The sequence below is a fragment of the Podarcis tiliguerta genome, assembly GCF_965153285.1.
Source record: "Podarcis tiliguerta genome assembly, chromosome: 2".
NCBI classification, from domain to species: Eukaryota; Metazoa; Chordata; class Lepidosauria; order Squamata; family Lacertidae; genus Podarcis; species Podarcis tiliguerta.
In genome coordinates, this window is record NC_139535.1 from 84227917 (window position 1) to 84242114 (window position 14198).

At 44.9% G+C, this 14198-nt stretch overlaps 1 protein-coding gene and 1 long non-coding RNA gene across 5 annotated transcripts in view; one reads left to right on the forward strand and one right to left on the reverse strand.

Moving 5' to 3' along the window:
- The window catches only part of TRIM16 (tripartite motif containing 16), a 680679-nt gene that overhangs the window by 663904 nt on the left and 2577 nt on the right, over positions 1-14198 (reverse strand). For 3 of the 4 annotated variants that reach the window (XR_014508321.1, XR_014508322.1, XR_014508323.1), the window contains exons 2-6: positions 13336-13431; positions 11412-11645; positions 9741-9912; positions 9550-9645; positions 8670-9398 (exon numbers count right to left, since the gene is read on the reverse strand). Coding sequence is in view for 1 of the 4 variants with exons in the window: in XM_083428405.1 (XP_083284531.1) it covers positions 8731-9398; positions 9550-9645; positions 9741-9912; positions 11412-11645; positions 13336-13431 (1266 nt within the window). In the remaining 3 variants the exon portion in view is untranslated. Of the gene's footprint in view, positions 1-8155; positions 9399-9549; positions 9646-9740; positions 9913-11411; positions 11646-13335; positions 13432-14198 lie in introns of those variants that run through there. The other variant, XM_083428405.1, reaches the window with a different exon arrangement.
- Positions 5849-8349, forward strand: LOC310671984. The gene is made up of 2 exons (XR_014508331.1): positions 5849-7157; positions 7189-8349. It is a non-coding gene; the product is annotated as an uncharacterized lncRNA (long non-coding RNA).

A 14198-nucleotide genomic window follows, 5' to 3' on the forward strand; every position in this document is an offset into this window, starting at 1 on the left:
TCCTCCGCAGCTTGTACAAAGCTGTATATCTAATACCGATTCCCTCTTATCTCTGGTTTTCAGCACAGCATATTGTAAGCGCTCAGCCTGCCTGCATTCCATCCATCACCAGAAACCCCAGTGGCAGGTCCAGTCTACTTTTATTATTTATCAGCTGTAATGCAGGATCCAAAGCATGGCCTTCTCCCAAACAGATCAGCGTTTGTTGTCTGTGTGGAGTTACTGCACATTGAGCGTACACAGACCTCCTTGGTACTGATGGGCGTGCTTGCGGAAAAGACAGGGCAGGATGCAATTTCATAAGCAGCGTACAAGCCTAATTATAGCATCTATAGCCTAGTACCCTTCCTGGAATGCTACTGGCACATGTCAGCATGCAAAGTGGAAGCCATTTCGAGCATGAAAAGTCTACCTCCTTGAGAGATTAATTGGACGCTACAGACTTGAATTCAAAGGAGAAAGGTTCCTCTTAAGACTCAAGGAGGAACTACACGGTCGTGGAAGCAAAGCCAGGCTCTTAACTCACTGCTTGCTGAAGAAGATGAATGCAGAGGCGGGAAGCTTTTTCCAGGGACAAAGCGGATTAACCCTTTCGCACACCCACATCCTGCTTTTCTCTTGCATGGGATGGGAGTGTGGCAGGGGTCATAGAATCATAGAGCTGGAAGGGACCCTGAGGATTGTCCAGACCAACCCCCTGCAGCTGTTTCATATAGGGATCAAACCTGCAACCTTGGCAGTATCAGCACCACACACTAGCCAGTGGAGCTGTCCAGGGTCCCTGAGTGGCTCATGGGATTGTGAGACCTGCATTGCTCAGGAGCATGGGGGGAAGCAACAGGTTTTGAAAGAGGAGGGTCTTGGAGAGGGAAGGATGTCCCAGGACAATGGGAGGGGCGGAGGGTGTGGTGCTTGGGATCAGGAGGTCCTCAGGTGGTCTTGGAAGGGGACTATGATCCAAGAAATTGCTATGTGTGGATGGGTTTCAGAGTGTATGGGTGGCGATGTATTCTTTTGACTGTTTTTGGATTTAGCCAAGTTTCTGTTACCAGTTTTCAGTTTTCAGAAATGCTTTCCCAGGGATAGAAATCTGCTGGGGGGTGGGAGATGACCTGGGAGGAGGGGGGTTGGGGGATTAAGCAGTGGATCTGGGAAGAGATAAGTACCACCCTCCTCCCCTGAAAAAGTTCACACGCCCCTGCACATTCTGATTCCTCCATAAACTTGAGGACCTGACTTAGCTGAGCCTGCTGACGCAAAATGTGGTTCTGGTTTAACACCTGCAACTTTAATTTTTTTAAAAATTCTCTTACCTGCATGGAGGTTGAGGAGGAATCCTGAAAACCAGAGCCCTGAGACACTCACTGTAGATTATGGGGCAGAAAGAATCAGGAGCAGAGATCTCAGGGGAATGTAGAAACCATCAGTTCCTTTGCCACCTTCTTTCCCAGACACTTATGTGGAGCAATGGGAAGAGAAGGTTCTGTCAGGTTCTCAGCTCCCTCTTCTTCCCCCCTTTTTGCACCAGCCAATCAGAGCACTAAAACATGATGGAAGGGACTGATAGCCAAGGGAGCTACAAGGAAACTAAAAGACTAGGCTTCTCTCAGGTGTCTTAGCTACTCTGTAGATGAAACTCCTTTTCTACAAGATCCTGTGCTTCACCCTTCATGGCTCCTCCATCATGTTTTCAACTCCATAGGAACATGAGAAACTGACTTATATAGAGGAGACCATTGGCATGTCTAGCTCAATATCGACAACACTGGCTGGCAAGTGCTTCTTGAGGGTTTCAGGCAGAGGTCATTCCCTACCCTACCTGGAGATGATGCGGATTGAACCTGGGACAGGTGCTCTACCATTGAGTTCCTTTCCCAAGAACCAAAGGACGTAGCATAAAAGGCATTATGCAGCTAAGAACCAACTACAGTTTAAGGAGGTTTGCTAGTCAGAGACCATCTAGAGATCACATCTCTAGACCATCACATATCGAAACAACCAGCTTCACAGCAGCCACTGATTTCTCCAGGGACCTTTCCCAGCCTGATGGTTTCTTCCAGCGGTATGGAAATTGAGTGGGTGGGGTCAGGCTACATAAAAGGGCACCAGGTCCAGCAGGCCTTTGCTTCTACAGGGAAAATTAGCCCCCAGGGAAGATCCCCCACATCTTATCTATGCAGAGCACAAAAACCCCATACAAGGTTATTTGCTGCCTCTGCAATAAAAAAAAACCCATTTCAATCAAATTGGGATGGTAAATGTCAGTTTAAATTAAATAACCCAGTTTACCAATGATGAAAATTATTCAGGACAAAACTCCTATCTGGGACAAGTTGCTCTTTGGAGCGGAGCAAAGCTTTGGTTTATAGCATAAAAAGCAGCTGTCTTCATAAAAGCTAATAAAATACTCTGGGGATAATTAAAACTTTAATTAAAAATGTGAAGTCCAAATAGCTTTTTATGGTAGTGGGGAAACTTGTTTTGACATCCAAAATTGCCGCACAAGCCGGATCTCCCTTGTATTCTCTCCAGGCTATTTAGATGCTGGCGTTCAGCTCAAAATGTTCTCCCACTCCATCCAAAAGTGTCAATTTTTAGTGGGTTTTAAAGTGTAATGGGGACATTTGCTTTACAGCTTAATTCAAAATTATTAATCTGATCTAGAAGCAGGCTTGTTTGCATGCCAATTCTTGCAGGATGGCTTCCCTAAATATATAGAGGGAATAAATCACATCCACAGAATAAAATGCGTTCAGCACTCTGCATATATATTCGGCATTATTGGAGAGCAAAGGTGGGCGTGTGTCCCCTTTAAACTGCAATTGGCAAAGCAGTATTGGTGGAACTGGCAGACTGCCATTCCAGGAATTACAGCTGCTGGGTGGCCAAACAAGCTTTCTGAACATTTCCCCTAACAGCTTGTCCATATGTGACAAAGCTTGCCTCCCTCATAATCTACTTTGCCCTTTGTCACCCTCAAGTATTTTTGTTCTAATGCCGCCACCAAGAGAAGGACACACCATCGTTCAATCCCAAATTCCATCTGTGATGCACAGTTCTGCAACACAAGCCCAAATTTCAGATGTCCAGGTGCCAAGCAGAGAAAATTGACTGTTTATCTCTTCTCTGCATTGAGGGGTGTCTTCAAAACTCACATTAAAAAAAGACCAGCCCTCAACAATCAAATGGCAAAGGGACAGAAACTCAGGAAGGAGGATTCCTGGAGAGCCAGGCTAGCATCAAAAGGGAGCCTCAGGATGCTGGGAGGAGGAAGGAAAAGAAAAATTGCTAAAGTTTTCCTGGCACTGCCAGGGTCTTGACAAAAATCTCCTATCCAAAACATTGCCTTGAAATGCAAACTCCAGCTGTTGCCAATGAAAGCAAAAAGCAGGTTCAGAGACGTGAATTTGATTTCTGCCAGGGACATAAAGAGTTAAATTTCCCCTCCCTACCAACCAACCAACCCCTCTGAGACTGCTAAGGTGTGAACATTTGCTACATTCAGGGAATGAACATCATGTCTAGTTTGATCCCTGTTCACCAGCGTATACAAGTCTTGCGGCACCTTCAAGAGTTAAGAGATGAAGTGAGTTCATCTAGTCCACAAATGCTTATGCCACAAAAAATCTGCTAGTCTCTAAGGGGCTCTTAGAGGCTGCCCCCCATCTTTAAAAAAAGGAGGGGGAGAAGACCCAGGTAATTATTGACCAGTCAACTTGATCCTGGAACAGATAATTAAAAGAGTTGGTCTATGAGCACTTAGAAAAGGATACTGTGATTACTAAGAACCAGCATGTTTTTCTCAAAAACAAGTCATGCCAGACAAATCTCATTTCTTCTTTTGATAGTGTTACAAGCTTGGTGGATCAGGGGAATGCTGTGGACGTAATGTATCTTGATTTCAAGATAGTCTTACAGAGAAGTCGATAAAATGTGGGCTGAGTTAGAAAACTGTTAGGTGGATTTCTAGCTAGTTGACTGATCAGACCCAAAGAGTGCTTACAAATGGTTTCTTATCATCTTGGAAAAAAGTGACAAGTGGGGTGCCGCAGGGTTCTATCCTGGGTCCATTGTTGTTCGACATCTTTATAAACAACTTGGATGAAGGTATTGAGAGGATGCTAATGAAATTTGCAGATGACACCAAACTGGAAGGGGTAGCTAAGGCCACTGAAGACAGCTAAAAAAACAAGCTAAACATCACATTTAAATGAAAATCCATATTATACGATACACAAATCAATACAGCATTTAAAATTTATAAAACAATATTAGCAACATTGACAAGATAGTAGCAAAAAATTTAAGTTCATAAACACATTCTCCACAACCCCAAAACTCATAATATTTCAGCTCCTTAAAATGCATATATACATAATGCCTATGGCAGCAACTCCCTCCTGGAGGTTCCTCGGGCTGGAGGTGGAGGAGCACAGGTGAAACCGACCACCTCCTGATGGCAAACAGAGTCTCTATCCCCTTGCAGTTCTTCCTCACATTCAACTCCCCACACTTCCGCATCGGTTTGCAAATTCGCTTTGTTGTTGCTGTTAAAGCCCTCATGAAAATTCATCAGCTTTTGGTGCGGATTTATTCTAATATGCATCATTTTGTATGCAATTTTGCCTAACAGTCCCAATTTTTGCCTCGTTCATTTTTGTGTTTTGTATTTTCACCAGTTTTTTATTCCATATATTTTCATACTACTCAAGATGGTCTCTAAGCTGTTAAGAAGATGCAGTTATGCTACAATATATAACAAACAGCAAAACTGGAGAACTACAAGACAATGCAAAAAATGCAATAAAATCCTGCCCTACTCCCTTCACCAGCAAAAACATAGCAGCACATTTTAAAAGCATCTAAAGAGTCAGGGATCTCTTTCCCCTTCAGCATCCCTCTTGCCAAGGCATACCCTGACTCACAGTAATAACACTCACCCCAACCAACACATGCATATATGCATTTATGTGCACATCACTTGACTGGAGAACTGCATTGCAAAATGCAGAAAAGTGCACCTGAGTGTGACTCAGTTCACGCATTGTTTCAGAAAGTGCAAATCTGGCAGATTCACCTTTCAACTCTACAATCCTATGATTCTATGAATGTCACCCCTATCTCTATGAACCAGGAAAAGAGACTCCTGGCCGCAGCTGCGCATCTGGGGGCATGGCACCTTAGCAGAAGTTCCCAGTCGCAAACCTACTTTTGAAGGGAAGAAGGTTGAGCCTTTATCCCAGGCATAGGCAAACTTGGCCCTCCAGACATTTTGGGACTGCAACTCCCATCATCCCTAACTAACAGGACCAGTGGTCAAGAATGATGGGAATTGTAGTCTCAAAACACCTGGAGGGCTGAGTTTGCCTATGCCTGCCTTATCCCATGATTAGGCCCTTTTCTGATCAGGAGCACCTCTACCCCGTTTACATTGTGATTCACTTCATTAGCCCCCATTACTGCCTGCAGGGGACGCGGGTGGTGCTGTGGGTAAAACCTCAGTGCCTAGGACCTGCCGATCATATGGTCGGCGGTTCGAATCCCTGCGGCGGGGTGAACTCCTATATTTCGGTCCCAGCTCCTGCCCACCTAGCAGTTCGAAAGCGCCCTTAAGTGCAAGTAGATAAATAGGTACCGCTTTATAGCGGGAAGGTAAACGGCGTTTCCGTGTGCTGCACTGGTGCTGGCTCGCCAGAGCACCTTCGTCACGCTGGCCACGTGACCCGGAAGTGTCTCTGGACAGCGCTGGCCCCCCGGCCTCTTAAGTGAGTTGGGCGCACAACCCTAGATTCGGACACGACTGGCCCATACGGGCAGGAGTACCTTTACCTTTACCTTTACTGCCTGCAAAGGTCCAGGCTGTGCTTCAGAAACGGCCCCATCCCAGTCAGCAAAGGATTCTTAGGTTCCTACAGCATGTGAAGAGATTTGCATTCATCTAAAACGGCCTTCCCAAGCACTTGAGTGCAAATTGCTCTGGTAACCTTACATGAAATCAGACTCGTAGCACATGACTCACGGCCAGCACATCGGATCAGTTATGCAACAAGACTGCCCCCTCGTGGGGAAAATGCATTCCTGGGCCTTCCCAAAACAGTTGTCTTGAGAGACTCCCCAAAGTTGGTCTTCTCTCCACTTTTCCTGAAAACAATTCTTGTCCTATGAACGTGTTTATTTACCCAGCCTTCAAATCAAATTGGGGGATGTATAAAACAAGTAAGTTAATTTTAACCCCACGTTTTGGCTACCCTTTATCTGACCCTGAGCAGCAACCGTTCAATGCTTCTTTTATGTCTTTCTTCCGTCACTCGCTACTGCTAATCCTTGCTCTCGCGTTCTGCCAAAACAAACCCACATCTTACAATGTTTGTCAGAGGAAAATGGGTGCATGTTACATGAGGAGAGCCACACACAGAGACAAGCCAATTAGCTTGCCCAAATGCATTGATACGATCTGACTTCGGTTACACTGATACCAATGGAATCAAGTCACTGTAAAAACCAAGAATTTTGACTTAATTGGGCTTTGTTTGTTTTTTAAGGACAACAATCAAAGGGAGCTAACAACATGCCCGACAACATTCAAAATGTTGGAATAATTACGTAGCTCTCCAGAACAGTAGAAACACATTTCTCTATCCCTCTATCCAGATAACACAGGCATTTCAAACAGAATCTTTGTTGCAACCACTGCACTAGAGCCCAGTTCTTACATTATACACATTGCTCTTCAAGCAAACAATTACTGGGGAGCTGGCACAAAATGAGCTTTCCCTGCTCCTTATGTCCCTGTGTTAGCCATGGGTGTTTACAGAGGTAAAGCCAAGGCCTTTTTTTCAGCCAGAACTCACCAGAACGCAGTTCCGGCTTCTCTCAGGTAGGCGCCATTGCCATTCTAAGAGAATGAGGGAGGTGTTCATGGTAGAATGATGGTGAGCTCTGGTACCTCTTTTTTTCTAGAAAAATAGCACTGGACTAAGCCTATGTGAATAGACTACCCACAAAGGCTTCCTTGGGAGCTAGAAACCTAACTGCGTAGCCTTCTTTGCCTGTGTACACATTGTACATTTAAAGCACACTCAAAGCACCTTTTCCCCTCCAATATTTCTTTGCACTGTAGTTGCTTAGGAGTTGCTGGGAGCTGTAAATCTGTGAGGGTCAAACTACAGTGCCCAGAATTCTTTTGAGGGAAAACATATGCTTCGAAACTGTTTCAAATGTATACTGTGCACACAGCTCTCATGAAAGTCCACACACTCAGAAGTCTACATTGGTAGGTCTTTCCCTTGCCTAATGGGGGATGCTACCATGACTTTAGGAGTTCAAAGTGGTTTATGGGGCACAGGTTGTCCTAAAATCTTGACGTCATCAGCCTTTGCTTAAGCAGTGGAAGCTAGTTGAAAAACTCCGTCTCTGGCTAGGATGGCCGGTACAGGAGGAGAGATTGTACAGAGAGGAACTATGAGACATTTCTTTTGTGTCTGTGCAGTTTGAACTTCACCTGTACTGGAGAAAAGGCAGTTTTATCATCACAGCCATTTCTCCTCCATTCCTGAATTTGCAAGTTAATGAACTTAAAATAAAATAAGGTTTCCTTTTTGTAATGCACTTCCCACAGGAAAAATGGAATTCTAGAGAAAAACAAAATCACTTAAAGAAAGGGAAACCTTGACCATTAGTTGCTTTGTTTCTCAGTTTAGAGGTGGTGTTTAACCAGCTAGCAAGCAAACAAAACTGTCAAGATGCAATCGACAGTTTACTCAGTGATAGACTTGTCCAAAATGGTCCACACCCAAGTTTGCATGACCCCTGTCCTGAATCAACAGCTTTTGTACTTGCCACATATTGTGAATCTGTGGGTCGGGGCCCTGCTCATTTGATTTTTTGCGGGCACCTAGTATTTAAAAAAATTAATCAATCAATCAATCAATGATGATCTGCTTTGCTATAGGCCAGGAATGGGCAACAGGTGGCCCACAAACGAGGTCTAGGCCCTGGGACAATTTCACCTGGTCCTTGGTTATCCAGCCACATTTCATTCGATATAATGTTATTCGTTTAGAAAATCCAAACCACAGATTTTTCCAGACAGTGTAAGTAGAAAACAAATTCTGATACCATATCAAAACAGTCAGAGAATCAAAACATAATAAAATGTGATAAATAATAAACCAAAGTTTATTCAACCTGCCAAGATAATGCAGTAAATGAGAAATGTCCACAATTTCCTTTGCTAAGAAAGAACAGTTGTTTTCAGAAACTGAACAGCTCTAATGCTGTGGTACTGCTCATCCAGGCCACATGACAAGAGAACTGGAGACTTGCAGTGTTGCTGTTGCTGTTGTTATTTTTAAAAAAACGCTTCTTTACAAATGTATCAGTTGAGCATCAGGGAGCAGGAGAACACTGAGGCAGCCAATGCCAGTCTTTAAAGGTGCATCAGTTCCCTACAAAGTAAACAGCGTGACCTTGGAGATTCCCTTTCCCCCAGCTGTTTCTCAATTTGGAGAAGATATTTAGTGGGCTAGCAGGCAACCAAAAAAGTAAACATGCAATGAACAATTCAGCTCACGTGATTTTGTGGCGTGCTTGTTGGCCAGATAAAAGTATTGCCCTAATATGGATCTTTGATTTCTTTCCCCTTAGAGGCCATCATGTCTGCCTTTAACTTTTAATTAATTCAGTGGCACACTTGTAGTAAGAAGGCGTGCCCATGATCACATCACTTAATCAATGGCTGTGTCCCGACTCTGATGTCTTTGTACTTGCCTCTGCTTGGCTCTCAGGTGTCAAGGCTGTACTGGAAGAAGCTGCTTCTCCCAAGTGAGCAGGAAGAGGTGCCAGGGTGGCCTCAGCCTCATCCCACAACTTGACAATCTGCACACTGTTCTCCTTCTTGGATAGCCAGAAGGCTGGGTAGAGAGGTTCAGTAAACTTGCACTCGAACTTATGCAAAAGAGTCATGACATCCGAAGCAATGCCGTAAAAGGAGAGGGTGCCCCTGGGGTAATCCAGGTAAACTCCTATCCTGCTAAATCCCTGGACTTTCAATGGTGTCTCCACATCACTATGCCAAGCGGAGAACTCCTTCCCATTCCACTTAACACACCAGGAGAAGTCATTCCCCGAGATGCAGCTGTTGCTTTCGGAACCCTTCCGATCAATGCTCTTGTTCGTCATGCCAATGTAAACGCCAGCCCCAAATATCTCGACCTCAAAGTAGTAGCGGCTGATGTATAAGCTTTTGCCCGACAGCACCTGGCGCCAGTGCTGAAATCTCTCTGGGTGATCTGGGTACGGGTGCTCCCACGGCGTGGTGTTGGTGACTTTGTGGTTGTCTTCCAAGAGCCTCAAATAGCGATGAGCAGTAACCGGGTCAAACGTCAATGGGCAAATATCTTTGGAGGAACAAGAAATATATCGGATTAGTTTAAAACCACCGTTTTCCTCTCGCTGTTCCCCTCAAAACTCTGCTCAACAAACTGACAGGCTTGCTCTTAAGAGTCTATTCATCTGAAAGATACAGTCATGTATATAATTATGCCTTACATTTCAGGAAGTCACTCCTGCTTTTAGGTTCTGGGGCCGTTATGCGGTGCTTGAATGGGATCATGGCGGACACCATTGTTTTGATGCCAGCGTCCTCTGCAAAAAGAAAAGTAACACAACAGCTTAGTTGCAGGAACAACAGAGGAAATGGTCACTGGATTGGATGAGCGGTTTGGTAGATAGGCACTCACCATCTTTAGCAAACTCCTGCAACTTGTCCTTGTAGGAAGTTTGTAAAAGTTGTAAAATATGTTCCGTGGACTCTGTGACCACCCTTCGGATCCCTGACAATTTGTCTTTTAGGCCAATGTAGACACTGGGCAACGTGTCGTCTCCTTCATTCTTCTTGAATTCACAGTATTCCTGTTAATAAATACCCACATACATACATAAATACCGGTAGGGCCTCTCCAACCAACATATAATCGCCCAACCTCAATGCTACCTCCCCACACAGCAATTAGCCAAACAAACCCTGCATCCATTGGTGGCAATGGAAGTTGTTTTAAAAGCCTAGTTGCAGTGCAAGGGCTGTTTTGTGGGGGGTCAGACACAGGTGAGAAGCCAAGGGTTAACCATTTCCACTCTGGGTGTTTGATTCCCTGCCCCCACCTCTCTCCCACACACAAACCTCACGCAACAATTAATATTTTTAAAACAACTATAGGAGTTGTTATTGAAGCCTAACTGGATTGCTTTTCAGGGGACTCACAGCTGGGCTGGGCTGGGCTTATCCTTCCTTTCCAATGTGCTAAACAGGAAGATGCTGCAAAAGAGGGATATGCACTGCTTAGCCTGGCCTCACTCCCTGCAACTAACTGCTCTTCTGTGGCAGCTACAGAAAAGGAGGCACACATAATGCACATGATTGGTTCAAGTTATTGCAGTCTAATAACCTTCCCATTTCCTGACCATCATTGTTATTAATATTTATCTCCACTTTTCTATTCCAAATCAACTCAAAGTGGCCAAATCCCAGGTCCAGAGACATAGCCCCTGTTTGGCAGGCCAAGACCCATCTCATCTCCTAACCCTGCTTGGGATGGGGAGCAGGAAGCAACAGCTGCTCCAGATCAGGGCCCTGCGGGTACTCCAGGAAGGAGCTGGGCATTAGAACCATCCACAAAACTTCTCAGTCATTGTCTGATGGCTGCTGGGGCAGCAGTTTCATCCTTGCCTCTTTGGCTGGACAGCTCCCCAGCTGATTCAGGTCTCCTGGTCTCAGACTTGCTGCTGCTGCTTCTGGAAAGTCAGACAGCTCCCCAATCTCATGGTACAGGAGGAGTTTGAGCCAAGAGGCTGAAGGCTGCAGAAATGAAGTACATGCATAGGAGCAGCCTCTCTCACCAGCAGCTTCTGCTCACTCAAATGCACACATTAGCTGCCCATACAGCAGCAGCTGGTCTCACAAACACGTACACAACACAGGAGACAGTGATGGGCACCAACTTGGATTGCTTTAAAAGAGGACAGGGCAATTTCATGGAGGATACAGCTATCCATGGCCACTTGCCACCGATTGTCAATGTTCTACCTCCACTGTCAAACCTAGTATGTCTCTGTATATCACATGCTGGGAATCACAAGTGGGGGAGGGGTCTTTTGCACTTGGTTCCTGCTTGTGGCTTCCCAGAGGCATCTGGTTGGCCACTGTGAGAACAGGATGCTGGACTAGAGGGGCCACTAGGGACTGGTTAAGCATCTTAGATCACGCAAACACACAGGAGCACGCACAGCTTACAGAAAGAAATGCAATGAGACAGCAAGGGTTGCATTTCATTAGCATTTCCTTAACCCAAACATTTGACCATGTTAAGTCAGCAACACCAACTGACCGTTTGCCTCTTTGCCACTTAAGGTACCTTCAGAAAGATGATGTCATTCGTGTGTGTGGCCATCTTCTCCAGCCTGCTCTTGCATTCCTCCATCACCACCCGCTTGTTCTCAAGGTGGATCTTTATCCCATTAGCATGATTAACGGCACCACGCTCCTTCTCCTCTAGGAACGCTAGCACAACAGACTGAGTCTTCTTCACTGCTTGGAGCAGCTCCTCAAACTTCTCTTCCACCAAGGTTTTGACTTCAGATACAGAACTCTGCAGGGGGAGGAAATCACCATCTTCGTTATTGGAAAAGTAACATAGTGCAGTGGTTAGAGGTCCAGTGTGGTGTGGTGGTTCAAGTGTCAGACCAAGTCCTGGAAGTTCAGCAATCAAATCTCCATTCAGCTAAGAATGTCCCTGAGTGGCCTTGGGTCTTGGGCCAGTCACTGTCTCTCATCCTAACCTACCTTAGAGCATTATTGCAAACATAAAATAAGAAAGGGAAAGAGAACCATGTATGCCCCTTGAGCTCTTTGGAGCAAAGGTGGGATATAAATATAATAAATGGATTGATAAATGTGCCCATATTAATATGAGATGTGAGGGCAAAAGAAAGAAAAAAAGCTGTTGAAGGAGAGAAAACAGAAGGCACTGTGAAAATAAATGAGCAACAGAGACAGAGAATATCCCCTTCCTCTAGTAGACAGCCAACTCCTGACAAGACCAGTCTGTCAACAGCTGTCATTCAACTACTCAGCACTGGGAGTGTGCCATACCTGGTCAACATGGAGACAGGATCATCTACATCACGGATGGCAAACATACAGATTTTCAGATGGTGTTGGACTCTAACTCCCATCATCACCTGCCAACATGATAAATGATTATGGATGATGGTAACTGGAGTACAAAAACATCTGAAGGGCTGTAAGTTCCCAACCACCGAGATAAACCTTCAAGCCGGAGGAGAAACCCACTGAATATTTTACATTCCTCAGGCAACTACCAGGCTGGCAGAAGGGCTACGCAGTTTAAGAAGCTTTCCAATAAGTGAAAATGAATTGCATTAGTCACTCCTCTATTATTTTAAGGAGGACCAACCCTGTGGGAACCTCCCAGCCACGCAGAAATGTTACTCATCTGCTGGATGATATCATCAAGCTTTTGTTTCCACAGCAGAAACCCACATAGCGATTGAGCCTGCCACTCCTCTTCCACATTGGCCATCAAAGTTGGCACATGTGAGTAACAATCCAGACAAGGTAAGAAGTGTTTTGGGTCCATAGGAGCACTGATCCTACGGTCACAGATTTTGTAGCTATACTTTGAGAAGAATCAAAGAACAAGATGAGCATAAAAGGGGAAGTGAGAGAGATCAGTGATTAAAATGCTAAACCACAAACTTTAGTTTTTCCATGTTTTTCCATGATGACAATGGTCATCATCAGCACTCAGCATCCTAGGGGAACTACCATGGTCCTTCACATCATGAAGCTACATCTGCAAGCCATCATTTGGATTTCCCAGAGAGTTACGACATCAGATGCCCCAGGGCATCCTTCCCGAAGCCAGTGCCCTCCAAATGTTTTGGGCTCCAATTCCAATCATCCCTGACCATTGGCCATGCTGGGATGGGAGTTGGTGTCCAACAACATCCGTAGGGCACCAGGTTGCTCCAGGACATTATGAGAAATTGTTGCTGTTGCTAACACTACCAGCTATGCCTGAGGGGTCCACCAGAGGACATTTTGCCCAGGACCTTTCCAAACCTGGAGCCAGTCCTGGTCCAGATTGTTTTGTGGGGTTACAGTCAGTTAGCAAAGTCTACGAAGATACAGCCTGCTTATAACAAAGAGAGGGCTATGGGTATGCCTTTCTTAATACAGTACAATACAGCCAAATTGAGACCAACCTGAACAGGAACTTAGCTGCAAAGAAAGAGGTGGCCTAGTGAAAATCTTACCACTATAGACTCTGAATTTCTCTGCAGCTTTTCAATTGCATTTTCTGCTGACTTCAGTTTCCAGTCATAGCCTGCTTGGAGCTGAATAAGTTCGTACTGTGGGTAGATAAAATCAGAGGTTATTGAAAGAGGCAACTCAACAGCAGTTTTTAAAAGCCATGAATCAAATGGAAATATCCATTTCCCCTTAAAAGCAATCAATCTGGGATTCATATCCCCTAAGGGCCAAAGTGCACATTACATTAAATGCGCAATCATGGGCTAACAAACTGAGACAGATAGTTGGTCGGTAGGAAAGCTTAGCCCATCAGATGTACCTGATGAGGATGCACTGCCCTTCAAGGACAAGGTTTGAAGTTTGGGGTACTCTTGGAACCCAACTTTGCCATGGGATTGTTTTCACAGCTTTGACCAGTGTGCCATCTGTGCCCTTTCCTGGAGAAATCAGATTGATACTGTCACACGTGTTTTGATCACATCTATTCTAGATGAGATGCCTGCAATGTGCTCCACATGAGGCGCCTTTGAAAGGTATTCAGAAACTTCTGCTGAGGCAAGATGTGGCAGGAATCATGTTAGCCAGTTTTGCTTTCCGAAGCAACATTTTGCTGAAATATACTACATTATTTGGTTCCTCTGGGCCTTTAAGGTGGGGGCAGATCTACTTGTGACTAAGAGCATGTTCACACTGCATGTCCACTTGCATTTAATACTGCATGCAGGTGCATTTTGGGGGTGCTAAACACTTGGCGGCGTCCCCATGTCATTCCTATACCACATCTCCAGTTGATATAAATTTGCATTCTTCAGGGGGATAGATTATGAGCTTAACAAATCCCTTTGGTATTAAATATGAAACATCA